This window comes from Hippopotamus amphibius, chromosome 5 (genome assembly GCF_030028045.1).
Source record: "Hippopotamus amphibius kiboko isolate mHipAmp2 chromosome 5, mHipAmp2.hap2, whole genome shotgun sequence".
NCBI lineage: Eukaryota > Metazoa > Chordata > Mammalia > Artiodactyla > Hippopotamidae > Hippopotamus > Hippopotamus amphibius.
In genome coordinates this window covers 26667078-26695033 of record NC_080190.1, presented here as the reverse complement: position 1 = coordinate 26695033, position 27956 = coordinate 26667078, and the positions used below count along the sequence as shown (strand labels likewise).

Sequence of the window (27956 nt, the reverse complement as noted above, 5' to 3'; positions counted from 1 at the left end):
ATACATAGGCGGCACTTTTTTTTTTACGTTGTGTTTTCAAGGGACTGTTTATTTAATGGCGATCTGTAGGATACCACACACTGCTCCGGGAGGCAAGCCTTGCAGGCGGCGGTGCGGTAGGGGGGCGAGCAGAGGAACCATCTAGAATGTTGTGTTCCCAACCCACTTCTGGGACACGAGCAGCTATCCGATCTTCTCAAAAGAGTGTAATTTATTATGTCTCTTTTAAGTTGAAGAGGCTTTCAGAGTCACTCCCCCAAGACCCTGCACCCCAAAGAGCAAGATGAGACTACAATGAACATGTATGAGGGTAAGAAGGTAAGGCCACTTCTTGAAGGATTCTGTTTGTTTTTTTAAATAGGTCTGGTTCTAGACTTTGAAAATGATGGATTAACATGTAATCCTGTGTCAACCACCCAACAAGTTATTTACTGAGCACCTGCTAAGCGCAAATCTCTGTGAGCAAGGAGGGGGGAGGGGCAGTGGGGGCAGGCTCTGCAGAGAAGGGTAAGGGAGACCCTAATCCCTACACTCCCAGAGCTCACAGTGTGCTTGGAAAAATCAGGCAAACATATAATGTGTCTCTCACACAGGACCTAAAGCCACATTTATGCGTCGCTGGAACAAGGCAAGGTTTAAGACTTCAATAATAGTCCACCCCAGCAACGTAAGATGTCATAGAACAGGGAATTTCCTGGTGGTCCAGTGGTTAAGGCTCAGTACTCTCACTGCCAAGGGCCTGGGTTCCATTCCAGGTCAGGGAACTAAGATATCACAAGTCGGGCAGCGTGGCCAAAAAAATAAAAAAGATGTCATAGAACAGTTATGATTAATTATTCATTGAAATGTTCAGGCTAAAAGTTGCATAGTATTAGGTAGGAGTCTTTTCCCTATAATTATCCCCAGCAAATAAACCCAACTCATTTCCGTTTGCAAACAAGGCTGCTGGCCACATTTAAACAGAGTTAAATCCCAAACCTGGCTTCTGTGAAGGGAGCAACATGGGGGAGGGTCTGTAGCCCCCCCCCCCACACACACACAGGTGAAGCAGTACCTTTCAGAGGCCATTTCTGGCGCATTCACAAGAATGGCCAGCGAGGCTTAGAGGCACTGAGCAAAGGGGGAAAACAAGATAAGAAGGGCTTATTTCAGATTAACTTGAAAAACAAAGGAGGTTTAGTTTTGAAAAGATGGAGAAAGGTTTTAGGTTTCTTGTCCCATTAGTGAGAACTGGGTGGGGAATTATAAAAAGAACTTTCATTACAGGCCAGGGAGACAGGCCAGGAAGGAATGATATGAAGACATTAAAATTCACTACGTCTTCCAATCTTGGTTGGATTGGTCCATGGGGAGAAATGCCAACAGCCTAGAAGGCCCTCTCTGCAAAGGAGAGAGGAAAATGACCTACTCTTCTAGATAATACCAAGTGTTGGTGAGGGTGTAGGGAGATGAGAACCCTGGTTCACTGCTGGTAGGCTTATAAACTGTACAGCTCTTCTGAAAAGCAATAGGGTAGTATTTACTTAAACTCAGTCTGTATATGCCCTGTGACCTAGTGATCCCACGCCTGGGTGTACATACTGGGGAAATCCCTGCAGTCTGTAAGGGCTGCAGTGTACAGCGATGTTTTTGTGCGACCATGTTTGCAGTCGAAAGTGTTGCAGGCAATCTCGGTGTCCATTAAGAGTGGGGAGCAAATAAGAAAAATGTGGTGGCTGTCCGTCTGGAACACCAGGCAGCAGTCAGAAGCAATAAAGTGGATGCATTCAACAACATCAACAGATCCTATAAACACAGTAGTGAGTAAAAAGGGAAATCACGAGCCAAATCTGTAGCACAATACCATTTATGTAGATTACAAACCACGCTCACAAACAGCACAACCTATTTTCTGAGGTTTCTGTTAAACAGGTTAGAGTGGATGCATAAGGGGGAAAGGGATAGGAGTGAAGATTGAGGTTGAAGTGGAAAAATAAAAATAAAGCAGGAGGAGGGCTTTGCAATGTGATAATGTACAATGAACCGAAAAATACGTTTAATTTGCGGCACCTGAGGGCAGAAAACCCAGCTTGTGACCTACTCTTTGAAGCGGGAAACGCATGATACAGAGCAGGATTAGCAAATATTGATGGAGTGCACACTCAAGGTCCACCAGAGCCCTTGTCCTAAGGAGTTTAGCATCTGGTAAGTAGCCTGGAGCTTAAGGACAGGACTCTGTCTGTCCCTCCTCATTCGAAGTGTCTGGGTCAGTGCTTCACATATGCTTGCTCAATTAATCCTGCAGAGGAAAGAAATATGTAAACCAGTAATTATCACAGGCTAGGAGTGGAGGAAACCCATCTGTCTCAGATGGATCTGGAAGGCCCTTTAGAAAGCACATCTGAGATGAGCCTTAAAGGGTTTCAGCAGGTGGGGGGGCAAGTTCCAGGCAATGAACATGGCTTGGGGGCAAAGGTGCAGAGAGAAATGCTGGGTGACCGCAAGGTGACTGTTCTGGTCTAGGCTGGCTGCAGTGACCTGCAGAAGCCCATCTAAGCTGCCATGTGGCCTAGAATTACGGTGATGGAGAGAAGAGTGCAAATGGACGTGAAAGGCTAATTAGAATCTATGAGACAGGGCAGAAGCAGACCCAGGGCAGTAGTTCCAGCAGGTGGCTCATCAGAAGCTCCTGGGGAGCTTTGAAAAAGACATGAACTTTGGGTCCTACCCTTGTGCCAGGCGATCTGAATATGGAATCAGCTTCCGGGCTTGGAGCAGGTGATCCTGAAGGAAGAAACTCTGCACCAGCTTCCCAGGCAGATCTGGGAACCACTCATCAGCAGGTCACAGAACCCAAATGAATGTCAGGGGAAGAGAAGTCAAATGTCACTCCCAGATTTTGACTCTGGGGAAAGATGGTGGTGCCATTAATTTAAATCCTGGGCAGCCAAGGAGTAGCGTAAGTGGGTGGCGGAGGACAGACTTAACTCCGTGAGAAGGCGCTGGGGACAGGAGAAGGTCCTCCTGGGGACACAGATCTGCCCAGAGGTCATAGATTAAGTGGAAAAGAAGGTCCAGAACCAAAGAGTATGGAGAGATGAAAATGGAAGCACAAGGCTTAGTAACTGGACAGAATCTAGGGAAACACCTTTGTTTAGGAAGTGGAAAGGGGTTATCCCATGAGATAAGAGGAATGATGAAAAGTGAGGGAAACCAGGACAGAGAAAGGCCACGAAGCCAGCAGCTGTGGTGGAATCACAGCCCTCTGGTGCTGCCTTCACTCTCTGGGCCCATCCTCCTGACTACAAATCCCCTAAAGAGGCTGCAGGTTATAGAGGCTTCAACTTAAAGCAGAAAGGAGTCAGCCCTGTGGATGGGCTGCAGTCACCCCCCACTCCCCACTCCCCCTTATGTTGTAGGTGATGGGTCCAGACGCCCAACAAGGGCTATTGATTTGCCTTTTGTTTCTTTTACTCTAGTTCAGTGGTTCTGATTCTGCACAAAATCGCGTACAAAGTGCCCTTGACATTGAATGAGACAGCAATTGAAGGGACATTCAAAGGTAATTTTGACCCTCCTTGTCGGCTTGAGAGTCTGACCCACACATCAGATGAGGCTGCACCACACAGCCATCCCCTCCCAACTGGTCTTCCAGGTTCCTCCGGTCTCTGGAGTCCAATCAATCCTTCACACCTCGTGTGCGGCGACGACTTTAGACACACACTGGGTTGTGTCAAGCAACATCTCCAGGGACTTCTTGTGTCTGCAGGGAAGTCTGAACTCCCAAGCATGATGTTCCAGCCCCGGGCACCAGTCTCTCTTCACACCCGGGTTCCCACAAACGGTCTCCTCACAGCCCCCCGTCATCTGTCGGCTGCTGCACTGCTGCCTCCCCCGGGAGGACCTGTCTTTCCCTCGTTCCCCCTTCAGCAAACCTAAGGATTAAGAGCACAAGCTACAGAGGCCAGGGTGCCTGGCTCTGATTCCTAGTGCACCAATCACTGGCTCTGCCACCCTGGCTAAGTCTTTTCCTCTTTGGTAAGATGGGGATGAGTTAACACACCTACCTCACAGGGTTGTGAGGATTAAATGAGATAACACTGAGAAAGCATTCAGTAGTGCAGGGCACAGAATAAACAGTCCGTTAGACATATACACCTGCTCATGGGGCCATACACATGCACACACGCTCATGTGCACATCTGCTACTGAACCTCCGGAGAGCATTCATTTCACGCTCAATGCTCTGCTCTTCCTAATATAGGATAGATCCCACCCAAGGCACAGAACAGAGAAGCTCTACTCCCAGTGTGGTGGCCTTTGGGCTAATTTGCCTCTAATTGTTACTTGTGCTATTTCAAGAGTCACTCAACCAAATTCTGTGCTGGAATCAAGCCTATGTTAAGATGCCCCTGTCTTTCTTGCCTTTTGTTTTTTAATATTTTATTTATTTGTTTGTTTAATTTATTTTTGGCTGCGTCGGGTCTTAGTTGCGGCATGCAGGATCTTTTGCTGCGGCACGTGGGCTTCTCTCTAGCCGTGGCATGTGGGTTTTCTCTTCTCTAGTTGTGGCGTGCAGGCTTCAGGACGTGCGGGCTCCAGAGCACGTGGGCTCTGTAGTTTGCAGCATGCAGGCTCTCTAGTTGAGGTGCACGGGCTTAGCTGCCCCACAGCACGTGGGATCTTAGTTCCCTGACCAGAGATTGAATCCACGTCCCCTGCATTGGAAGGCAGATTCTTTACCACTGGACCACCAGGAAAGTCCTTTCTTGACTTTTTAAATTTAAATTTAGACCCAACTTCTGTACCAATGAACCAAGGCACCTGATCCTGAGTTTCTTTTAATATTTTTTCTCAATAAATATAAAATGATTTTATTGATATGAATTATTGCCTTATTCTAAATTTTCAAAATCATTAAATAAACATGAAGAAGGAACACAAACATTTAAACATTAAAAATTTAAAAATTTTTATTAAGTTACTAATATCATCATTTTTTTACTTTGGACTTTTTTTGTTTGTTTGTTTGTTTATATTTCACTGGAATACAAACTCCCTAGGACAGGAATTTTTGTCTGCTTTTGTGTACTAATATGGTCTCGAACCTAGGACAATGCCTGGCACATAGCAGGCATTTAACAAACCTTTGCTGAATGAATGAATGAACAAATGAAGAATATATGTAACATAAATTCATCCACACTCCACTCAAAATAAATAAATGCTAAAATTTTAGAGAAACAGAAACATTATGGATAAAGTTTAAATCTTTTTGTTCTCCTCCCAGCTGCATTTTTCTTGCCCCATCCAGAAGCAGCCAGCGTCATGAATTTTTGTGTTGTATCCTTCTGGTCTGTGTTTTTATACTTTTTCCACAAACATATGTAAACATATATAATACACTATTATTTTGTGAATAATTTTTAATTTCTAGAAATGGTATGAAATTTAGATAAATCATCTTTACAAAAATGGTATCATATTATAGGTAATATTCTATTGCTTGCTTTCTTCATTCAGTATTGTTTTGGGGATCATTCCAGGTTGACACTTACAAATCTTATTCACATTAACTGCACATAATTCAATCATATGAATATACCATATTTATTTATCCATCCTCTCCTGGGCATTTATGTTATTCCAAGTGGTAGCCATAATTCACAGAATATTCCAGTTCTCTTTCTCCCCAGGCACATGGTAGAACTGTGCTTCCACTAGCAGCATGTGAGTTCCCCACTTCCTCAAAGTCTAACCAACACGTGGCATTGGTAAGACATTTCATCCTGTGCTTTCCAACAGGGAATCACAAAATCTCTTGAACAAAACGGCGAAGTCGGGTACTCAAGGGTAAAGAATATACCAAATACTCTGGTTGACCAAAAAGCCCGATAAGTTGTGTTTTTGCTTTTAAACATTACTTTAGCCTGATGCCCAGCCACAGATTGGGTGAGGGGAGACGTAAGATAATATAGTGTTCCTGAATTGACTCCACAAACTCAGGGATGCTCGAGGGTCTTCACTGGAATATCAGTTCTCATTGTATGGAATTAGATACAGTTGGAACAGGAGAATGGATTGTGTGGACTGACCTACCTGACGTAAACCCCAGACAGTCTTACCTATCAATGTCGCTTTGATAATTTATCCTATAAAAATAGTAGCCCAAGTTCCCAAATGTATACGTATGGATGTTTAGGGCAGCACTGTTTATAATGGCAAAAATAAAAAAGCTGAAAACAATCTAAATTTTGTGATTATAACTTTTTTTCTATCTACTCCTGAACTGCCTTAAAAGTAGGATGATAAATTTTCGTACGGTTTAAGATAGCTTTAGATGGGAATTTGTTACTTGCAGCCAAATGCCTCTTAACGGATTCCCAGTTTTGCACTGGACAAGCTCTAGCTAGAGGAGAAACAAATGCAGTCTGACTCCCCATGCAGAGAACTCCAAAACACTTGGCGACTTCCCCAGCAGCCGCCCACAAGAGAGAAGTCCCATGACCCTGTGTCTCAAGGGAAGAGAGCCTGACCAGGAGCCCAGCAACTTTCACCAGAACTTGGTAAGGGGACTGGGAAGTTAGTCAACATTAAAAACAAATAAAGATGCTTTGTTGTCTCTCTCCCCATCCCCTCCCGGAAAGAGAGTCTCCGCGGGACAGATGAGTAAATACTTTGCAGTTTCCACGCTGCCCCCAAGGTGCTGACCGGGCCGGAGGAAGTAATGGGAATAAGCTGCAGGCATATTCAACATCTCACAAGCTCTAGCCTCGACCAGCTTCAAAACAGTAGGAGAGAAAATCCACATGCTCCGAAGGGTAGGGAGAGGAAATGCTCCAGTGGAACTTGCACTCAGGACCACAGGCCAGCCCTGCCAAGGCCACGGTGAGGGTTTGTGCCCAGGGCTCCTAGGCCCGTGCAGGGAACAAATCAAGCTTACCCTATAAGCCATCAAAAGGGCTGGTGGTGGATGAACTTTGGAAACATTATATTAGTGAAAGAAAGCCAGTCACAAAAGACCACAGAGTTGATGATTCCATTTATATAAAATGTCCAGAATAGGCAAATCCATAAGGATAGAAAGTCAATTAGTGGTTTCTAAGGGCTCAGGACCAGTGGTTTCCAAGGGCTTAGGACCAGTGGAGGAGTAGGGAGGTTGGAAGTGATGGCTAAAGCATGCTTGTTTCTTGGGGTAGTAAAAATGTTCTAAAATTGACTGTGTTAATGGTTGTTCAATTCTATGAATATACCAAAAACCATTGAACGGTATACTTTAAGTGGGTTGGTTGTATGGTATGAGAATTATATCTCAGTAAAGCTGTTCCCAAAAAGGGAGGGGTGGTTAAGAGCATCAGTGTGGCCTACCTGCTGCCGTAACATGCGGAGCTGCATGAAGATGCCCAGCTCTCACTGTTTCCTGTGTTTTATCATTAATAATGCTTTGGTGCTAGTGACCAGCTCTACGAGTTTGTGCTATTTTATTATCCCTATTTTACAGATAAGGAAACTGAGGCTCAGGGAGATTAAATAATTTGCCCAAAGTCACGTGGCTCGTGGGGGTCTCAGCCTCACTTGTAACTGCTGTACTCTACCCCATTCTAACCCATGTAAGCAGAGAGCCAAACAAGTCCACAGTGTTAACCCTGTATTAGGTTAACACCTAATATCAATAGCACTGGGGCTGGGAACTTATTAGAGGATGGCTTCTGAAAATTTGGGCTGCTCAGACTGCCTTGCGTGAATCCGCCTGCTTCCCAGGGTTCATCCTGGCTGATGTGTGGGGCATGTGGGTGGGGCAGAGTTGCCCTTTAAGGTTCTCAGGGACAGTGACAGGAACTGTCTGCTCCTCAGGAGTTGTTTGGAGTCACTGAGCTGGCTGGGTACCAGGGGGCCCTCTCCCAGCAGCTCTGGGAACCCAAGGGTATCTGAACCCCATGAACAAGCCCCAAATGCCCCACCCAGACTCACATCTGGGACTGAAGCGTCCATGGGATTTCCTACTGTCTGACGTAAGCTCTCGTGGGTGGGAGCGGCCAGGCAAACCCAGGGGCCTCACCGCCTCTGTCTGCCAAGAGTGCACACGGATGAAATAGCCACCCTCTCTTCCTTCCGGGAATCCAGGCTGGGAAGGCCTGCTTCTCTGTGCGGCCCCTTATTTGAGATTAGGTCACATAACAGATAACACAGACAGGTCCGCACTGCCCAAGCCTCAGATACCTGGACACGTAACCGGCTCACAGTAAAACAAGACGGAGATGGACATCTGCTCTTAGAGGATAAAACCAGGCACAAGGTTCCTTATCCAGCAAAAATGTGTACATACCCTCTCTTGAGGCCCAGGGGATGACCCCAAAGACTCTTCTAGCTTCCTCCATACCCCGTCTCAATTCCTCCCTTGCTTTCCACCTTATCTCCTCCATCTCCGCCCCGCTCTGGGTCACAACAACCTTTTCCTGGGATCAGGTCCTCTGGCACATCTCCACCAGCCTAGTTCAGGCAGCCCTGCCTCACAGCCTGCCTGCTCCTGCAACTCTTCTTCCGGGGCCTCTTGTGAAGCTAGAAGTCACGCTTCTGGAACAGGTGCCCTGGATGGAGAGGAGGGCCCTTTCGGCATGTGAAAAGTCACGGCAGAATCCCACCCAGAAGCTCACCCCACACAGGTGGAGGGGGCAGGGGAGGGTGGGAGTTAAGAGGTCGGTCAGATGCCAGTTGTGCCACTTACTAACTGTGTCACCTTGAATGAGTGACGGAACCTTCCCGATTCCCAGTTTCCTTACCTATAAAATGGGAGTAATACCATCTTTCTTTTGTGAGAGTGAAATGAGGTCTGTGTAAACCTGCCTGACTCAGAAGAGGCATTGGAGAAGAGGAGAAAAGGTAGATAGGGTAAGCATATGTGAGGATCTATGAGACCATTTTATACTAAAATCTAAGTATTTGGGGACCCTCTAGCCTGACCATAATGAGCTCTCAAGGATAAAAGATGGCCCCAGGAATATGCCTGATGGACAATGACCCAATAGCTTGTACTACACACACACACACACATATATATAAACACATACTCCCAAACACACATGTCCCCAAACACCCTGCAAAACGTACACATACACAAGATATCCCCAAACATACCCCCTACAACACACCACACCCAAACACACATGCAGACATCACACATCCCCAAATACACATGCATTCCACATTCAAACACACACAGACACACACACACACCGCCTCCTCTTCCCTATTTTCTTAAAGATGCCTTCACCATTTATAGGGACACCCGGTCTCAGCACAATTTCAAACACTGTCACGAGAAGCTTTAATGCTCATAATGCCCAACTCCCTGCCAACTGGCCAGATTACAGCAGACACAAAGGACAGTCTTGCTCACACATGTCACCTTGCACCTGGGCACAGAGGCCAGCAGTCCCCACCCCCATTTCCTCAGACACTTACACTGCTCCTCCCAGCCTTACCTCTGAAGGATAAATATACTGGATTTCTATTTATCTGTAAGTCCCTCGTTTGTTCGTTTCTTTCCTGAGGCGAGTTTATATAAGGTCAGATTCCCACGTGTGCAAGGCCCAGCTCCTGTCGGTCATGTTTGCGCTGACTGGGCTCCTTCTCTGATGAGCCCCCAGAAACTGTTGTGTTGAGCAAATATCCTTCAGCTCTATCCATGCTGACTCACTGTCTCTTGTTAGCTTAAAAAAAACCCTAGCGTCAAACAAGGATCTTTTCTGACGCCTCTATAACAAGAACCCCAGGAACCCCCAGAAAGACAGCAGGGCCTAGGGAACTGAGTCACAGACAGAGGTGCTCAGTCCTGGCTCTACCACCTGCCAGCAGGAGGAGTTTGCTATTACAGTTTGGATTCATCTCAAAGCAAACCTTGAGACAAGGCCTTGGGTGTAGGCTGTTTATCAGGGAGATGATTCCTGGAACCCCAAGTGAGGAAGCATGGAAAGCAAGACAGGAAAGGCTAGAGGCTGATAAAGGGTACTTAATGGGCAAGTCACTGCTGTGGGCACTAGCACTCAGTCCTGCTGGGGATCCTCTGAGGTTCTGGCTGGAAATCGCCTCCAAATCGTCCCAGTGGAGAGCAAGCAGCTGAGAGATCAACTCCCCGGGATGACGGGATGACGACTCACCTCCACCCCTCCCCGGCCTTCCTCAGCTGCACCTGCTAGGGTAGAGTAAGTTCCCGTGGCGCCCTTGCTGGAGGGAGCCCTCACCCAGAGAAGTGAGGCTGGGAGAGGGGACAGTGGGAAAAGCTTGAGGTGGGGAGCTGCCAGCATGCTGGAAACCACGGCAGGGGAACTCAGGTGAGCCCAGGGCATTTGGGGCAGGGCACCAAGTGTCCTCTACACTTACAGAAGTCACATGCCTCTCTGAGCCCTTCCTATCTGTGAAACAGGCAGGAGACCTACAGCTCTTCCTAGCAGGTCCCTCAGAGGCAGCGAGACCATTTGTGAGGAGCTTGACAACCTGGGGCACAGCCGGTACCAGCAGGAGGCTCCGTCACCCTCTGCGCGGGCAGCGCTGCTGCAATAAACGCCCAGCGCTGCTCGCAAGGGGAGAGGTGTGGAAAGAGCGTACTCAGGGCTCCCAGCCAGAAAGGTCCGGCTGGAGCCCACTGACCACCCGCCGGGCCCCGTGCCAAACCACAAGGCTGTTTAAATGGCCACCGTGGCGGAGAGGGACGACTACCTGCTCTGCCCTGTCTCGGGTTCTCACAGTGACCCTACGAGGAAGGCGTGGGCACGGCCAGCCGAGGAAACTGAGCTGAGGGGTGAGCAACTCGCTGGAGGCCCTCAGCTAGGAGCTGGTGGGGTCAGCACTGGGTCACCGGTCTGATTCTTTACACCCCCTTCCTCTGGACCATGCCGCAAGCGCCACCCCAGATGCCTCTGTCACAAGCCCCCGGCGGCTTCTCAGTGCTTCTATATATATATCCGTCAGGCTTGGGCTGATGGGAAGCAGACTGCACCTGCCTTGCCAGCTCAGATAACAACAGTAGCCCTTAGGTAGCCCGAACTCTGCCCCAGGCACTGTTGTAAGTGCCTTTCTCATCATTAGCTCATTTAACCCTCCCAGTGTTCCTATGCGGAAGGTACTGTTGGTATCCCCACTTTACAGAAGAGGAAACTGAAGCACAGAGAGGTTAAGGGACTTGTGCAAGGTCACACAGAAATAAAAGGGAGAGGAGAAACTTGGATTTAGGCAATCTGGTTCCAGAGCCCCAGCTCTAAACTACTTTGATACATTCCTCTCGAAGGTGCAGACTCATTCGCTTCACCAGTCTATCCTAAAGGGTCACCCCAAGTGTTGGGACTGGAACTGCCATTGACCTCTCTCCTGGGACAAGAACTGGCAAGAGCAGTAAAGAGGAGACAAGACAACAGGCCCAGCCACCTCTTTAAGGCCCAGGATCCTGGGGAGACAGTGCACATGCTCCATGCTGAGCAAGGGTCTCTTTACATAGCGCTGAAGCCCAACACAATTGGGTTCGAGTGCTTTTTTTTTTTCTTTTTGAGAATGATGACTTTTGGGTCTGGATGCTCTAACGGGGGTTCCCAGTACAAGCTTTCCACAGGGAGGGTAATTGCAAGGAAAAGCCAAAGAACACAAGAGTTTCCCAGAGTATGCGGCCAAGGCGAGCTGGCCCACGGGGAGGTTGTGGAGATCACAGGAAAGAACATTCTGGGGCTCACACATCAGCAGAGATAACTGGTTGACCCCACGGGGGATCTGAAGGGAGTCCATGGCCTCGGACCCGGTCTTCTTTCCATTTCTTGTATTACATCAGCAGAACCGCTGCCAAGCAGAACAGAAATCCCAGCTCTCCTTTCTTATGCCTCCATCCTGCTTTATAATCAGTTCTCTGACCCTCCCACCCCCAGCCCCTCAAGTGGAAGTTCTGAACACAGACTAGAAACCAAGCCAAGCGAATTGGCACAGCCACGCAGATCCAACCGTTAGTTAGGAGGGGAGTAATTCTGTCAGCTCTCGGATGTGCGCCTGTGAATGGCTCTTTTAGGGGATGTCCTGCCTTATCTGTCAAAGGGAGCATACATTATTCCATTCATTGAGCTCTTACTCTGAGCTTGGCACTGCTCGTTTAATCCTCACCACCAGCCTGGGAGATGCTTTCATTATCCATGTTGTACAGATGAGAAAACTCAGGTGAGGAGAACTCCAGCACCTCCCCCAAGGGCACAAAGTCCTTGGGTGCCAAAGCAAGGACTCAAATCAGCCAGTCTGGCTTCAGTGACGCCACTCTAGCTGCCTTGACAGCACTGGTCTTAATCCACACAGGACACCAGGATATAGAACCCATGACCTGATTTTACAGAGAAAGAAACTGAGGCTCAGAGTTAGGCTACTGTGCCCAAGGTCACCAGCTAAGTGGCAGAGCCACGAGCAGAACTGATGTCAGACTCTGGAGCCTGAGTCTGTGACCACCACGAGCACCTGCCTCTCTGCAGGACAGGAGAGGACAGTGCCAGCATGTGGCCCACAGGCCAGCTCTGCCCGGGAGAGGGCACACCAGGGCACACCAACTGGCCAGCAAGTCAGGCTCTGTAGGGTCCTCAATGCCCCAGACCATTAAACCCAAAGCGGGGGAGGGGGGCAGACGAGAGCCAGGGGCTGTTGACAGACTGGCAGCCAACACAGACATGCAGCCAACAGCTGCTATTTATTTTGGGGCCCAGGAAGAGAGGAAGGACTGGTTAGGGCCCAGCTCATTCTAACAATAAACTGAACAGGGCAGAATGGGAAGGGCACCCCCTCCCAGCTAAAGCAACAGCCCTGGCCACCTGCTGGGCTTTGCTGAGAGCTGAATGGGCCTAGGTGTCAGAAACATCTTGCCAGACGCTCTAATCCGGCCTCCACCAACAGACACGGCTCCCCCCCCCTTCCCCGCCCCGCCCCCTCCTCTGCCCCAAGGGCTGGACTTGTAAACGGCCCAGGAAGACAGCCACACACAGCAAACCCACCCCCTGCAGTGTCAGGTCCCAGGAACAAATGGTTTTTCCCGTCTCAGGAACAAAGAGGGGCTGCTCCTGCCTGCCACCAGTGGCTTGGGTTCCCTGACTGCAACTTGCTAACGAAGGTCTACGGACGGCCCACCTGGGCTGTGGCGAGGCTGGCTGGCAGGATTCCCTGGAAGGCTGGGACACAGGAGGTTTCCCGAAGGACTTTGGAGCCCCATTGCCTGGCTCTGAGCCCCAGCCCTGCCGCCTCCTCGCTTATGACCCTTGGCAGGTTAACCTCTCTGTGTCTCTGTTTTCTCATCAATAAAGTAAGGACCACGAGAGTGCTTTTCTCACCCGGTTGTTGTAAGGATTCAATGAGTAAAGTACTCAGAAGAGTGGCTGGCACATAATTTGTGCTCCTATTATTATTATTATGTTATTATTGTATCATCATCCTCATCAGTTAGCCTGGAAGTTTCCTTCTCACTGTGAACACTGGAGGACAGTTTCCCTGGATATTACACATGCAGTTTAAGTTCCCAGGTTAGCCCGCGACAGAGGTGAACTGGAGACATCTGATTCTTGGTGCTCTACTTCCATCCATGAGAAAGGTTTGGTGGACTGGCCTGAGAATCTTACCACCATTTACAGCATTATAACAACAGGAATATATATTTTACATTTCAAATAACCAATCACCACAATTGTAAGTTAAAAGCTGTGGTTCTTAAAAATATATAGGAGGGGGGTAGGAGGAAGAGGGTTTAGTAGAAGAAAGCCTTCGCCTACAGATTCATTTCATTGTTCAAGGACCTACTATGATCCAGATCTTCAGCTAGCATGAGGGAGGGGTGTTGGAGATGAAAGGATGTGGGGAGCTTGCCACCCTCTGGCTGCCTTTGCAGGAGCCTTTGCAGGAGCTTGCCACCCTCTGGCTCCCACCTGGAGGAACTGCTTTCGTCATGGTGCCTTGCACACAGTAAGTTCAAAACTAATGTTCAGTTAGTGAAATTCCCTAACACGTGCACTACCTTTGGGGTCCTGAGTTCCTATCCAAGACATTGCTGATGGAGGCTGTATTTCCCCACAGAATCCCTCTTAGGGGGTCAAGGTCAAACTCCAAACAGTCCCCAGAGCAACCTCTCCAGCAGTTTGGCCAGTTTCCATCTTCGGCAAGTCAAGGGGAGGCCTCACTGCTGAGCAGAGCGCCCTGCCCAGTGTTGGGAGGGATACAGGCCCAACTTGAGCCCTTTAGCTGTCTGACCTCACTGCCCACTGCTCTCCCCCTCGCTCATGCCCCTGGGCCACACCAGCCTCCCGCTCTTCCCTGAAAAGGCCAGGCATAGTCCTACCTCAGGGCCTTAAGCATTTGCTGTTTCTTCTCCCTCAACCACTTTTGCTCCAAATAAATGCAGGCCTCACTCCCTCTCCTCCTCCAGATCTTACTCAAAAATCACTATACGGGGGGCTGTCCCTGGCCACCCTCTCTAAAATAGCACAGCAGCTCCCACCACCACCGCCATTCCCTGTCTCCAGCACCTCACTTTCTGTAGTTTTCTCTACAGCATTTATCTCCCATCTAGCACACTACATACTTCACTGGTTTTGTTTATCGTTTCCCTTCCCCTATCAGAATGTGAGCCCCCAAAGGGCAGGGATTTTTATCTGCCCTGCTGTGTTCCCAGCGCCTGACACGTAGTAAACATTCAAATGTCAACTGATTGATTGACTGATTGATTGAATGAATGAATATAAGTACGCATCAGATCAAGGTCCACCCCTCAACGGGCTTTTCCATCAATCAAGCACAGGAGACATAGGCCTGCCCCAAACTGAGCAACCCAAGGCCATTCTTGGTAAGAGTTACTGGAGAGGTTAAAACAATAAACATTGCGAAAATTCACAGACAGGAAACACTGTAAGATGAGAAGTCTTGGAAGTTTCTGGGAGGTGGCAGAAACTAAGCAAAACCATGAAGGGTGACCAAGATAATAATATCAGTAGCTGGCATCTATTGAACAACTATCATGTGTCCAGCACTATACAGGGTAACAACCATATGGGCTAGGTGTTATTATTGTTATTACTATTATTCCCATTTCATAGATTAGAAAGCTGAGGCCCATGGCAGGGGAAGAAATTTGAATACGTGAAACAAGGTAACAGGGGCTTCAGAGCCTGAGCCCCTGTAGCAGAGGCACTGGTCCTCTGCCCCCACCCTCTTGCCCTCAACTGCCAACTGCTGCCACCTGAGGCCGTCTCTGGGGCTAACTCCAGTTGCGAGAGCCTAGTTTAGCCCGAGCAAGCGGCAGGCGGCAGGCTGAAAGCGCCTGGGAAGTAAACTGTTCCCTGTTCCTAACCACAGTGCCATGCTGGCCACCACCCTCGAGGACAGGATGTAGAGCCCCCATCAGCTGCAGCTTCTGAAGGACCAGGCTTTCAAAAGTGGCTCTGGATAAGCATTCAAGCGGAATAAAAATTTGAATCCCAAAATAGGGGCCGGACCTTGCTAGGGGTCCATTCTGTGCAGCAAGAGGTGTGCTATCTTATCCCAAATACCAGCTCCAACCACATCACGTGTTAATGGAGGGGCTCTGGGGGAAGGTCAGAGTGGGCAGATGACGGGGGCTTAATCCAGACCCTTGACGTTTTATCAGGGACCCACATGATGTGCTCCCTAGTCCCCCAGCCTCTGGTGAAGCTGTTGGGAGGCAAAGCCACTATAAAGCTGCAGGGCCCCAGCCTTCTAAGAGAAGGCCCACTGTGCATACGCCCTTTGGGCTGACTTCCTTTCTTAAAGCCCAGGGCAGTGCTCTCAGCATTTCAAAACCCAGTACAGCCGCAGATCAGGGCCGAGACTCCCACGGGTGTGTGCAGCAGAGGGAGAAACACAGCCGCAGAGGCCAGCGTCTGATGGAGGGCAGAGAGGGTAGAGAAAGACCCAGTGCAGCTAGTTTGGATATGTGTGGAGGCCTCCAGCTTTGGGCAGGGGAAAGAGAGGAGTACTCCCAGCTAGCCACCGAACCTTTCTAGGGGGTGGGCAAGCCATCAAATCTGCAGGGGGCACGTGGAACCATCACGGGCTTTGCGCCTGCCGAGATCTGTGTTCAAACCCTGGCTCTCGCCGTTCACGGCCGTGTGATGGAGGGTGAGATGCTGCACCTCCCTGAGCCCCTGCCTCCTCAGCTACACGACAGGGGTGATGCTCGGGGTGGCAGTGGGGATTAAAGAAGACAGTGGATGAGAAGCCCTAGCCCCGTGTCTCCACCTAGAAGGGCGCCCCTCACACATTCTCTGACTCAGCTTCCCCACTTCCCCTGCTCGGGAGCTGCCGCATCCAGCAATCATGGGGGAAATGAGGCTGCTTTTCTCCAGTTGCCAGTGAGTGATGACTAAAGCAAACCATTAACCTCAGCTTGAAACCAAAGTCCAGACATTGTCCTATTATAGGCCTTAACTCTGCGACAGAAGGATCAGTTTGCCAAGCCACCGGGGCTTAGACCTTCAAAAAATCCCTGGGCAGCCACCTCTGGAAGCCCTGGCCTCACTGACAAGGGACCATGTCCCCTCCGGGTGCCAGGCCCTGTGCTGAGAGCCCTGTGAACTCTGCCCAGGAGGCAGAATCCAGGGGGGAGCTTCACTCTCTCGGACCCCCCCTGGCAGCCCCATGCCAGGCCCGCCAGGCCTCCCTCTCTGTTGTTACAAAGAGAAATTCTCCCACACAGGCAAGGCCCTTAAAATAGCCCTTTGGGTCTGGGCCATCAGGAAATGGAATAAAGCTGGGTCGGAGTGGGGCCTACCACGAAAGAGTTTACAAAGCAGCCGCTTCAAACGGCAGAGACAATCCCTTCACGCTCAGAACGCTTAGGTGGGCGAAGCCAGCAGGGCAGGCTCTCTCCACAAAGGACAGTATTCCCCGGGAGGACGACGCTGGGCCTGGGCCGGCAGAGGCCCCCGCTACCCGGGGGCAGCTCGGCAGAGGGACCCGTGTGTACGTCACAGTGACCGTGTGACACAGGCACCGCCTGGGGGCAGGTGGCCACGCACCCCTCGCTTTGGGCTTGACTCTCTGAATGCGACCTCAACGCTCCGAATCTCAGTCTCCACGTGAGTAAAATGGGGTTAAAAAATACATACCTTCCGGGCTGAGTCAGGACCAGGGATTACAAGCAATAGGACTGGCAGTGCCTGGCACAAAACAGGGATTCAGTGCGTGCAGGCTGTATGATGATGGTGCTCACATAACGCAGGTCAAGTTCTCCTGTGTTACTGAGTGAGAATATTCCTGGGAAAAGGCTGTCTCCTGGGGACCACGCAGGGATGGACACAAGTACACACTGGCCCACACCCACGCCATCCCTTACCCCACCTGGTCTGCCCTGCAAGTTCACTATCAGCTTTGGATAGCACCCCACCCCCCACTCCCATGAGTGATCAATTTCCTCCAGGTCTGAAGTTCACACTCCAGGGATCCCAGAGACAGACTGGAGGGCCCCACATGCCCCACTGCATAATTTATGCTGCACTGACACACACAGAGGAAGGGATCCTGCCCCCACCCCACCATGCGCCTCCACCCAGGCTTAGGGAGGGTGGCTTCCTCACCAGGCAAAGGGAAATGACAGCAAAGGGCCAGCGAAGGCAGCCGCGTGGAGGGGCAGAAAGCACAGCTGTTTCCCCTTTGCGAACTCAGCCCCCTGGATGTCACTTCCTCCCCTCAGGTAACAGCCGGGAGTGATGGGACTGGAAATAGCTCTGGCTCTTCCGTTCACAAAAATCACAGGCTAGGAAAGAAGCAAAGTGTAGTTCCCAGAGGTGGTTTTCTAGAAAACATCTTCACTGGGCAGGGGTCGGGGGGAGGACAACTAAAGTGGTCCTGAGTCAACCCTGGCTATAGGCTTCTCAGGGGAGGCAGTACGGCAGAGAAACCTTGTCTAAAAATTCCCTGGCATCAGGAAAGCTCCTTTTTGTAAAGCATCCTATTCCCAAATGATTGAGAATCCAGACTGAGGGATCTCAGGCCTCTTCACACAGCTATTTTCTCTGGGCTCAGTGTTTTCCAAAGCAGCTTCCAAATCCACCCTCCCCTCTGCAAGGCAGAAAGGAAGCAATCAGCCCGTTTTCTAGATGGGTAAGTGGAGATCAAGGGAGGAAGGTGACATGTGGAAAACCTCACATCTTGAGAAGCCAACCAGCCAGGCTGCAAGGGGAATCACCTCGGGGCCCGGTCTCCCCAGATGAGACATGTGATCAAGGGCTGTGAGGCTTCTATGGGGACAAGGCCAGCTTTGGAGCCAGCAGGCTTGGGTCAGTGCAGATGCCTCTCCACATGCAACTTCTTAGCTGTGTGGTGTTTGGCAACTCACTTAAGCTCTCTGGGCCTCAGCGTCCTTACCTGTATGATGCAGATGCCGGCAGTGACTACATGCTTCACTGGGCTGTTTTGAGAGTATCCGTGTAAAACTCAGCAAGTAGAAAGCATTCAGAAATGTTAGCTGTTAATTTTATTATAACATTTTCCCTAAAGAATCAGGCTTACTGGAATATCTGGCAGCGGGGTAAGGGTTAAATAAATGAAGAGGTAGTTTGAAGCACTGCCTTTATAACCAAAACAGGTTCAGAGAGATGCTGAAATAGAAGACAACATTGGCCTGAAGGTTTCAGGTAACACTGAGACTTCAGAGACATCCTGGACTCCCAGGAAGCTGTTTAGTATTAGCCCCCAGACTCTCCAAGGACAGGGGTCTCCTCTCTCTTGCCACTGGGCTGCTTCAGCAGCAGTGCTGGGGGCTGGGGATGGAAATGACCGCACCGTGAAATCAGGCCCCGCCAGTGGGGCCCTCCACGGATGAGGCCCAAAGTAGCCGACGTCTCACTCCATGCTGCCCCAACCCCCTCCCCAAGACCTCTGGGGAGCAATCAACTGTTTATGAGGCAGCCTGACCCCTCAGAGTAACAGCTGTAAACAGAGAGGGGCTGGGCTCTGGCCTGCCAGCTAAAGAGTCCCCAGCGCAGAGCTACAGAAGCAGTTTGCGTCCTTCCATAGCTCTGTTCCCACCATGGCTGCACCTACAACCCAAGAGCCAACTCTGGGGCCCGCCAGAGGACCCCACAGTGACAAGCAGCTCCCCTTCCCCTGCAATCCTTGGGAGGAATGGAAGGTGCAGAGGATTCCCTTGGCCGGCATGTGAGGCTCTCAGAAGCTGGCCCACCCTTCCTCCTTATCCTTCTCCCCCAGCTGGGTTTTCCCCAGGTTTTCCTTGCACGTCCCACCTCCAGCACCTTTGCTTTCCCTTTTCTTGGAATATCTTCCCCTCTTTTTCCCACCTAAATCCTGTTCTTTCCCATCCAAATCCTATGTACTCCTCAAGGCCCATCAAGAAGCCTGCCTTCGCCAGCCAGTCTTCCCTGAAAACTCCAGTTCACAGCTCCCTCTTCTGAAGCTTCAGGACTTAGAACAAATACCTGTGTTGTACTTAATACGTGCCAGGGACTGTTCTAAGCTCTTTACACTTATTAACTCACTTACTCTTCAGCACAACCCTTTGAGCTAGGTCCTATTTCCCCCTCTTTTGTTTTGTTTTGTTTGTTTTTAACAGATGAGGAAACTGAGGCACGGCGATAGAAATAACTTGCACTGGGTCCCATGGTAGTAAGTGGTAGACAGGATTCCAGCCCAGGGATACCAGAGCCCAGGGGCTCTCTGACGACATAGCCATCTGGATACACGTTATACCCTCAGGAGGTGCCGCCTGGACTCCTCGGTTATTTTCACACCCCTCTCTTACTGACCCAGCTCTAACGGGGAAGAAAGTGGAAGCTCACAGGCTCGGGTGTCAGAGGCCAGGGTAAGAATCCCAGCCTTGCCACCAAATTACTCTGAGTGAGAGTCACACAGACTCTCTGGGCCTCAATTTCCACATCTGTAAAGTGGGGATAAAAACACCTATCTACTTCACGGGGTTGTTATGATGCTTACATAAAATCCCCTCTGAAAGGTCTCTTCTGCACAGCTTGGCATACAGTAGGTACTCACATATTGGTTCTTCCTCTTTTCCCTGCATCTCAACATCTTCACTGGACTCTGCTCAGCACCTGCTGCTGCTATGACCTGCCTAGAGGTTACTCGGGGGCATGAGAGATGCCTTATTGTGGCTCACTGTCCAACCCCCCACCCACCCACCCTGGTCCTGACTCCACTATAGGTAGCGGCAGCCCAGGCGAGAAGTCATACACGGCTCTGGGAATCGCCTCTTGAAATGCTGATCACCCTCCTGGACGCTTCCATTATTTTTGGCAACAGCCATGGCAGAGAACACCTCTGGCCCTGGCTCAGAACCTATTTCCAAAGCCAGAATCTCCACCTCATTTCCCACACACACCCCTTGTCCTTCCTGTTCCCTGGATCCTTGTCCTAACCCATGATCCCTTTCCTGGATTCTCAGAACTCAAGAGGAGTAAGTGTGACTATCGTATGTATAACTCTATTATTTGTTTTATTTGTTTTATTTTATTTAATAAAGAGGCAAAAGAGAACAAAGTTGCCTGTTAGACGTTTTCTGGCCAAGAAATAGCCTGGTCAGTGACTCAGGCTGAGGAAATTAGAAGGCAATTTCCAGGGACCGCTGTGCAAACCCGAAAGTCAGACGTCCTAACAACACTCCTCTAATTCACTGCCTCCACTGGCGATTTACTCATGCTGGCCTCGGAATATCTCTTTGGAAAATGCAGCAGCTGGTGCTTATATTTCTGGAGCTGGAACCGGTCCCCTATGACATCAAATAGGTTTATTTTTCCCTTCCCTTCGCCTCCCCTCTGCCTGCCACCACACACAGTGATTCCAATCCCAATTTGTGCCCCCAAACCCTCACTCGGCTCCAACGAGGGCCATGATAAATGCCTGGCTGTGCTTCCTCTTCCAACAGCCGTGAAGGATGTGGTTGGTTGTTCCATGAGCAGGAATCCTTGTCAGACCTGTGAATCACCCCTAGATCACTTCCCTCCTTGGAGAAGGAGAAGAAATTGTTCTTGTGTGAGAGAGACGGACAGACAGAGACAGAGAGAAAGGAAGCAGGTAAGAGTGCTAATCCATGTGTGGCACTGACCTTGGGGCTAGGATCCTATCTGACCTTGCCCTTGCCTGCTGCACCTCACTACTCCTCTCCCCCAACACGTTTCTTCCCTTCTCCTTCCCAACATCCCAGGAACCCATCACTAGGGCAGCTCCAGGAAGCCCTCCAGGTCTGAACAGCTGCTCCTTGTTTATCTGTTTCTCTTGTATGTTGGGTGTTTTCCATGGGGCATGTGGCCCACTTTCCCATCAGACTGTGAACAGCTGGGCCTTCCTTTTTTGCCTCGGTCTTTCCTTCTCTCGCTGCTTCACCTATCAGATCCTAAATGTACTCAAGTGTTTTGGTGGTAAGGACGACCAGGTGGAAGCTAGTATACGTTGAGTACCCATGATGGAGGCCAGGTATTAAGTAGAAGCTTTGCCCCAAATTATCTCAGATCAATTTCCCAAAATCCTTATGCAGTTACAGGTAAGGAAACTGAGACCCAGAGTGGCTGGCCCCAGGTTGCACACCTAGGAAGAGTCAGAGGTGGAATTCAAACCCTGATCTGCCCAACACCGCTCATTCCACAGTGGGACTGGCCTGAGAAGACCCTTTCCATACTGCAGCTGTACATCCTTCCTCCCATGGGGCTGGATCTTAAGCGTTTAGACCTCCCATGGTCTAAACGCTTAACTAAAAAGGAAAGGTAGAGAAAGGAATGGGTCTGGGGCCAATTCCTAAAAATACAGCTCCCCAGAACAAGACCAAAATCTGTGATGCTCTAAACCCACAGGAGAATATATTATTTCTACAGGGTGAATCCTTCATTTATCACCTCAAGCATCGCTGGGGAGCAGATATCATCTTGGGTTTGTTCTACTCCTCCTGCCTCACAGTGACCTCCTCCATTGCCTGCCACACACTCCCCTCTGGGACACAAGGTGAACGTCCTACACAGTGAGCCAGTCCTCAAATACCACCCGGCATTGCTGTCTCGTTGTCATGTAAACCTGAACCTGGTCTCCCCAGCCAGACTCCAGTGGAGGAGAAGGGCCTCATTGTAGGTTCATAGCTTCCTCTGGAGGTAAAGTGACCTGAGCTGACCCAGACCTGCCTTGTACTAACCGGGAGACGATGAGCAACCTCTAACCTCTCCAAGTCTCAGTTCACCCATCTGTATAAAGGAATCAAAGACATTCGATAAACTGTAGGAATCACACGAAATCATGCACGTTTAGCATCTGGCACCATCGACGGTAACTGCTAACACTGGCTATTATTTGCATTCCTTGAAGAGCCCTGTTGAGGATCAGAACATTCATGACTGGTATTTGTCTGAAATAAACAATCAGGAAAGGAAATGTGTGTGAAAGCACAACGCCTCCCAAATCCAAACAAATAATTTCTTGTTTGTTTTAGATGCACAAGCTCCTCTCCAACACCAAATGGCTTGCCATACACCTACACGTGCGGGTGGGTGCAAAGGATTATGTAAACTGGAACTCATATCCTTATGGAAAATTTTCAAAAGTATCTGCAGTTTGCAACCAGCATCATCAGGACCATTTGAAAGACAAGTAGTTTGAGGCCAAAGCCAGTTTACCTAAGGTCTCCCCAGGGGCAGCTCATAAAAGCGAAGAGAGGAGCCCAACTCCATGCAGGGAGGCTGGCCTAAGCAGCAGCTGCCCATCTCCCCCAAACCCACCCCAAGCAGGGGCTTGACAGAGAGGAAGGAAGCCAAGGGCTGACAGCATCACCCAAATGATGGAGGTCACCTGCCTGCCTTTCATAAACAGACCAAAACACAAGACCCTTGGTGTCCAGGCAGCTCCCCCTCATCATGGGAAGAAGCACGCCTTTGGCTGGATGTCCTGAGAAGACCTTTGCAGTGTGTTCCCCGCGTTCTGGAGTGAGCAGAGCCCCTCCTGCTTGGGCCCCAGGCCTCTCATCAGCTAGCTCCGGCTAACGTGCACATCCCATAAGGCTGCTCTGCTCTGCAATTTGCCAAACCGCAGACTCAGGATTCACCATCAGTGGAGGAGAGGCGGGAAGAAGGCATGCTTCTTCAGCGCTGAGGGCATCCAGAACATAGGTGACTTGGGCGCAGCATGTCCTGCCAGCTACCCACACCGGAGTGCCTTGCCCAGAGCACTTGACCTTCTGGTGTGTGGTGTCTGCCTTGCAAAGGCCAAAGAGGAAGTGATCCTAAGTTTCAGAGGCACAGCCCCCTGCAGCTGGCTCCTCCTGCCCTGCTGGCCCCGCCAGCACTTTCTATGATCGGCCCCTCTCCTTAAGTTATACATCAATGCCCCAAACATGCAGGACCCTCCTCCTATCACCAGGCATTTGTCTTCCTTGTCAACCAACCAGCCTTTTAGGGTATTTCGATGAACCCAACCCATGCCACGAGGAGAAGGCCAGTTAGACCCAGGTGCTGTGACTAGCTGCATCACAAGTGACGCTACCCCATCTGGTTCTCAGTTTCCTCATCTGTAAAATGAGGGGGCGGAGCCTCATGAGTCCTCAGGTCCCTGCCAGCTCCACAATTCCATAACACACAATACTTTTTCCTTCAGCTGTTTTCTACAGCTTGGGTTCAGGGCTCTGTATGGCCCCATCTGCTCAGTGACATCACTCCCGGCCCCAAACATAATGTCATTGATGCTTACACGGGAAGTGAGGATGTCCCAGAAAACACTGTCCATAAAAAGGGAGGAAATGGTCATTTCAAGGGAACTGGACAGACTTCTTCTGTATTTTTCACAGAGAACAAGTTATCATCAATCTTAAAACCCAAAATCTTTCTTCCTTCTTGCCAGACCATTAATAGCTGCTTTTTAAAAGTGCTTTCTTGGTGAGACTCATGCCAATAATAAGCTACCATTTAATGAGTACTTGCTATGCGCCAGGAACTGCGCGAAGGGCTTGGCATGGATGATCTCATTTAATTCTCCAGACAACCCTATGAAGTAGATACTGTTATTATCCTTATTTTAAAAATGAGGAAACTGAGGCCCACAGAGGTTAAATAACTTGCTCAAAGTTGCATAGCTAGTCAGTGTCTGAGCCAGGCTTTGAACAAGAGCCTCTAACTCAGAGCCTCAGCACTAACCACCTCTCGACACTGTCCACAGCGGGCCCCCTTAAAGCGGGTCGCTTTAGCAACACTCCGGGCTTCCAGGAGTCTGTCCTACATCTGTAATCTTGGACATCATTGATCAGAGCTAAGACTAGATGTTTCACCTCAAATCCAGAGCCAGCACCTGTCTGGCTCTCAGAACAGAGTGCCCTCTGTTGAAAGTGGTGCCCACCTTAACTGAGGACTAGAAAAGAACCCCTAAAACTCAGCCTTCAGCATTTGAGAAAAGTTAGGAAGGCTGACTTTAAGTGCTGGGATATGCAAATGGACATCTGTCCTCAGAGGAGGGTGACCACATGGTGACCCAAGTGCTCCAAAAAGAGCTTTCTTGAAATGGCAGGGGCAGATGCCTGCTGAGCCAGTAACACCAAAGGAACAACTCTCTCACCAGCACCCACCTCTCTGTCCTGTCAGGAACCAGACTCCTTGGTTTACCTCCTCCCCAACCTGAGCCCGGGCCCATTTATTCCACTATAAAGAAACCCAAAGATTAGAGATACTGGGAATAAAGACAGAAAGAGTAGCCTGAGGCTGACATTAGCACAAATCCCAGTCCCCTTCCAACAAGGAAATAAAAGAGATCAATGTGCTGTCTAGGGCAGCAACCAACAGCCTGTTTTAATTGTTAAAATTAATGCTTTGAGCATTCTAAACGCTCCTTTAAATGCCTAATTTGCAAATAAGATGCAGTCCTTCGGCTTTGGATGCCCTGCTGTCTCTTGTCTCAAGAACAGGAGCAAAGCCGCTAGGACTGGCGTCCTCAGGCGTCAAGGACACCGTTTACTTCCTTAGGTGGGAAGGATGGGAAGACAGGATGGGCTGAGATGAAAGGCGGACGCGTCCCACAGGCCCGGAGCTCGGCTCAATCAACCTTAGCCCCTTCTCATTAAGTTTGGAGGAGGAAGGGGGAGGGGCAGCCGGCCGTTCCTCGGAGACCACAGCAAACATTCGCCTCCTCGTGTCTGGAGATGGAGCATCACTTAAGAGGAAGTGAACCCGGTTAAGGGTCACGTCCAGAGGAGGGATAAAAGGAAAAGCCACAATTCTTCTCACACCGACGGACACAAGGGCTTTAAGAAGCAAATCAGAGCTCAGGGCTGAGGGTGGAGGTGGGGCAGGGGCGCGGCGGCTTCCCTCTGCCCCCAGACCCAGGCCTAGGGAGGCAGAGACCAGAGCAAAAGTGGGAGGCTCGCGCGAGGCTTCCTTCCCCAGGGCAAGCCTCTGAAAGCATCTCGGTCTGTGTGAGCGTGAGCGACCCGAGCCCCCAGGGAGGGCCGGGAAGATGCTCTTTCCCAACGGAGCTTCCCAGCGAGGGTTAGACGAACGCTCCCTCCACCATCTATCAAAGCTCAGGCGGACAGATGACTTCACCGTTCTAACAGACAAGGGCAGCCACTTGCCAATTCCAATGCCAAAAAAAGAAAACGGGCGTGGGGGGTGGGGGGAGTGGAGGAAGGTCAGAAAAGGCTTCCCTGGAGATCACAGCCCTGCAAAGAAACTCCACCGCCGAGGGCTGCCCTGTGGGCACTTAGCCCCGGGACTCAACAGCGGGTAGGGGCAAGGGGCCGCCCGGGGGCCCTCAGGGGGTTTCTGGGCAGCCCCCTGCGGGGGTCTTAGGAGCGATACTCACATAGTGCTTGGAGGGGTTCCTCCGTTTCTCCACGTCCACCACGGTGGCATCCTGCACGCAGTAGGCGAGCATCTTCCCCCACAAAGCGAGTGGCGCCTCCCGGCGGCGTCACCTTCTCATCCCGGTCGGGCTCTGGCTCCTTCTCCCGCTTCCCGGGTCGCAGGGTCCCCCCTCCACCCCGGTCCGGCGCGCCGCTGCCCGGGCTCCCGGCGCCCTGAGGTACGGCCGCGGAGCGGGGACGGTCCGGAGGGCGCGCGGGCTCCGTGCGCCGGGGCGGCTCCCCTGGGCCTGCCGTGCGCCCCTTCCCTCCCGCGCCGCCGCCGCCGCTGCCGCTCTCCGGCTCGCCCGCCCGCTCTCTCCGCCGCCCGGTGGGTCCGGCGGGAACTGGCGAAGCAGAGGAGGGGCGGGGGTGTGTCCCGCCGGCGAGGGGACGGGGCGGGGGCCCCGGAGCCTGCTGTCAGCGCGCTGGGGAGGGGCCGGCGGCGCCCCTTCGCCGCGCTCCGGCTCCGGGGGGCTCGGCGCCGGCGGAGGCTGCGGGCGCAGGAGGCGGAGGCAGGGCCGGGCAGGGCAGGGAAGGGAAGGGAGGGGAGGGGAGAGAGGGGAAGAGCGCGGGGAGGGGCTCCGGGCCCGGGGGAGGGGCTCGGGGCGACGGGGAGGGGGCTGCCGCCCGGCCGGGGAAGCCAGGGCGGGCCCGCGCGCCCCCACCGCGCCGGGAGCGAGGCCGGCGGCCTGGCGCGGCGCTGGGCTACTTCGCCGGGCACAGAAACTCAGGGTGGCTTTGGAGGGAGGGGGGGCCGGGGGAAGTGAACCCAGCGCGCCCCCACCCTGGCTTTCCGTCTTGGAGCGGATTTGTGCCTTTCTGTCCCCACCTTTGCGGCCCCCTCCCATTCCTATCCCCCAGATCTCTTTAATGAAAAGTAGTTTATTACCCCGCTGTTACGGCCCAGGCCCTCCTAGCAGGAGACAGGAATGGGGAAGGAGCCGGCGTTAAATCCTTCAAGCCAGAGCCTCTTCTGATAAAGCACCTGCCCCCCTGCAGGTTACAAAGGGTAAATTCTCCCAGGAAATGTGATCGATCCGCTGCCTGAGTCCAACCTGTGATATCATTTACCAGTGAGGTTACAAGACTGTAACTCCACTGCCTTAAGCCTAGGGCTTCCCTGGGACCCTCCCCAGGCGGGTGAGGAGGGAAGGGAGCACACAGTGGTGGGAAAATCCACCACTGGGTTGGGGACCGGCTCATCACTGGCCCCAGGCTCTGCCTTTCTCACCACCTCTCCCTCTGATATGGAAAACTGACTTTCCAAGCCACTTGTCCGTCCCTGGACTTGGAACACAATTACTATTTAATTCAATTTACACCCCCTCATCTATTTCTACATTTTTTCCATTCTAATTTCAAATATTTAAAGAAGTACTATTTTCACAATTAATCCTATTGTTTCACAGTCACAATAAGCTTTGTGACCGTGGACCAACTCGAAGCATGTGAAATGGAGGCCAAGAGTTTTACAATCTAATTGTGTTAATACTTTTTTCTCTGCCCTGTCAGAACCCATGCAGCCATCTAAGACTATTCACACACTTTGCTTGGTACAGAGCACCCTACTACCCCTCCAACTTTCTTGGAGAAGGATGCTAGAACACCAAACCATGCCACTATCTAAATATTTGACCTGCAGCAAATCACGTAATACCACAGGCATTAGAGTCACCTTAAAATTCTCTGTTAAATGTGGGTGCTGAACTATATGGTCTTTTAAAATTCCTCCCTACATACATGCCAAACTCCTAGCAGTAGTTACTCCTGTGGAGATTTGAGATCTTTGTTTTTCATAATTAACAGGTATGGATATTGACATTTAAAAAATATTTTTAAAAATTTCTACTCTAAAATTCTAGAATTTTAGGCTTGATTGAGCACCTAGTCTATGCTCATTTACAAGGCATTAAGAAACAGAAGAGACAGTGAGAGAATTCAGTTGATATTTGTGGACCTGAAAACTGAATCCAATTGACAAATGCTTGTCCCTTCCCTCAAAGAGGAGAGAGTCCAGTTGAGAAACAGGGACACCATTAAGACTGTATCTAATAAAATGTGCATGAGGATTCCAGAAAATGGAAGCCTGGAATAATCCAGGAGAACTTCCTGGAGGAGGCTGTCCCTG

The 27956-nt window shown here is 50.7% G+C and overlaps 1 protein-coding gene across 6 annotated transcripts in view; it reads right to left on the bottom strand.

Moving 5' to 3' along the window:
* Positions 1-26785, bottom strand: part of SH3PXD2A (SH3 and PX domains 2A) — a 240117-nt gene extending 213332 nt beyond the window's left edge. For 3 of the 6 annotated variants that reach the window (XR_009053830.1, XM_057735792.1, XM_057735793.1), the window contains exon 1: positions 25789-26783. Coding sequence is in view for 5 of the 6 variants with exons in the window: in XM_057735792.1 (XP_057591775.1) it covers positions 25789-25860 (72 nt within the window). In the remaining variant the exon portion in view is untranslated. Of the gene's footprint in view, positions 1-25788 lie in introns of all 6 variants that reach the window. The other 3 variants (XM_057735797.1, XM_057735794.1, XM_057735798.1) reach the window with 2 other exon arrangements.
* Positions 26786-27956: the final 1171 nt, after the last annotated feature.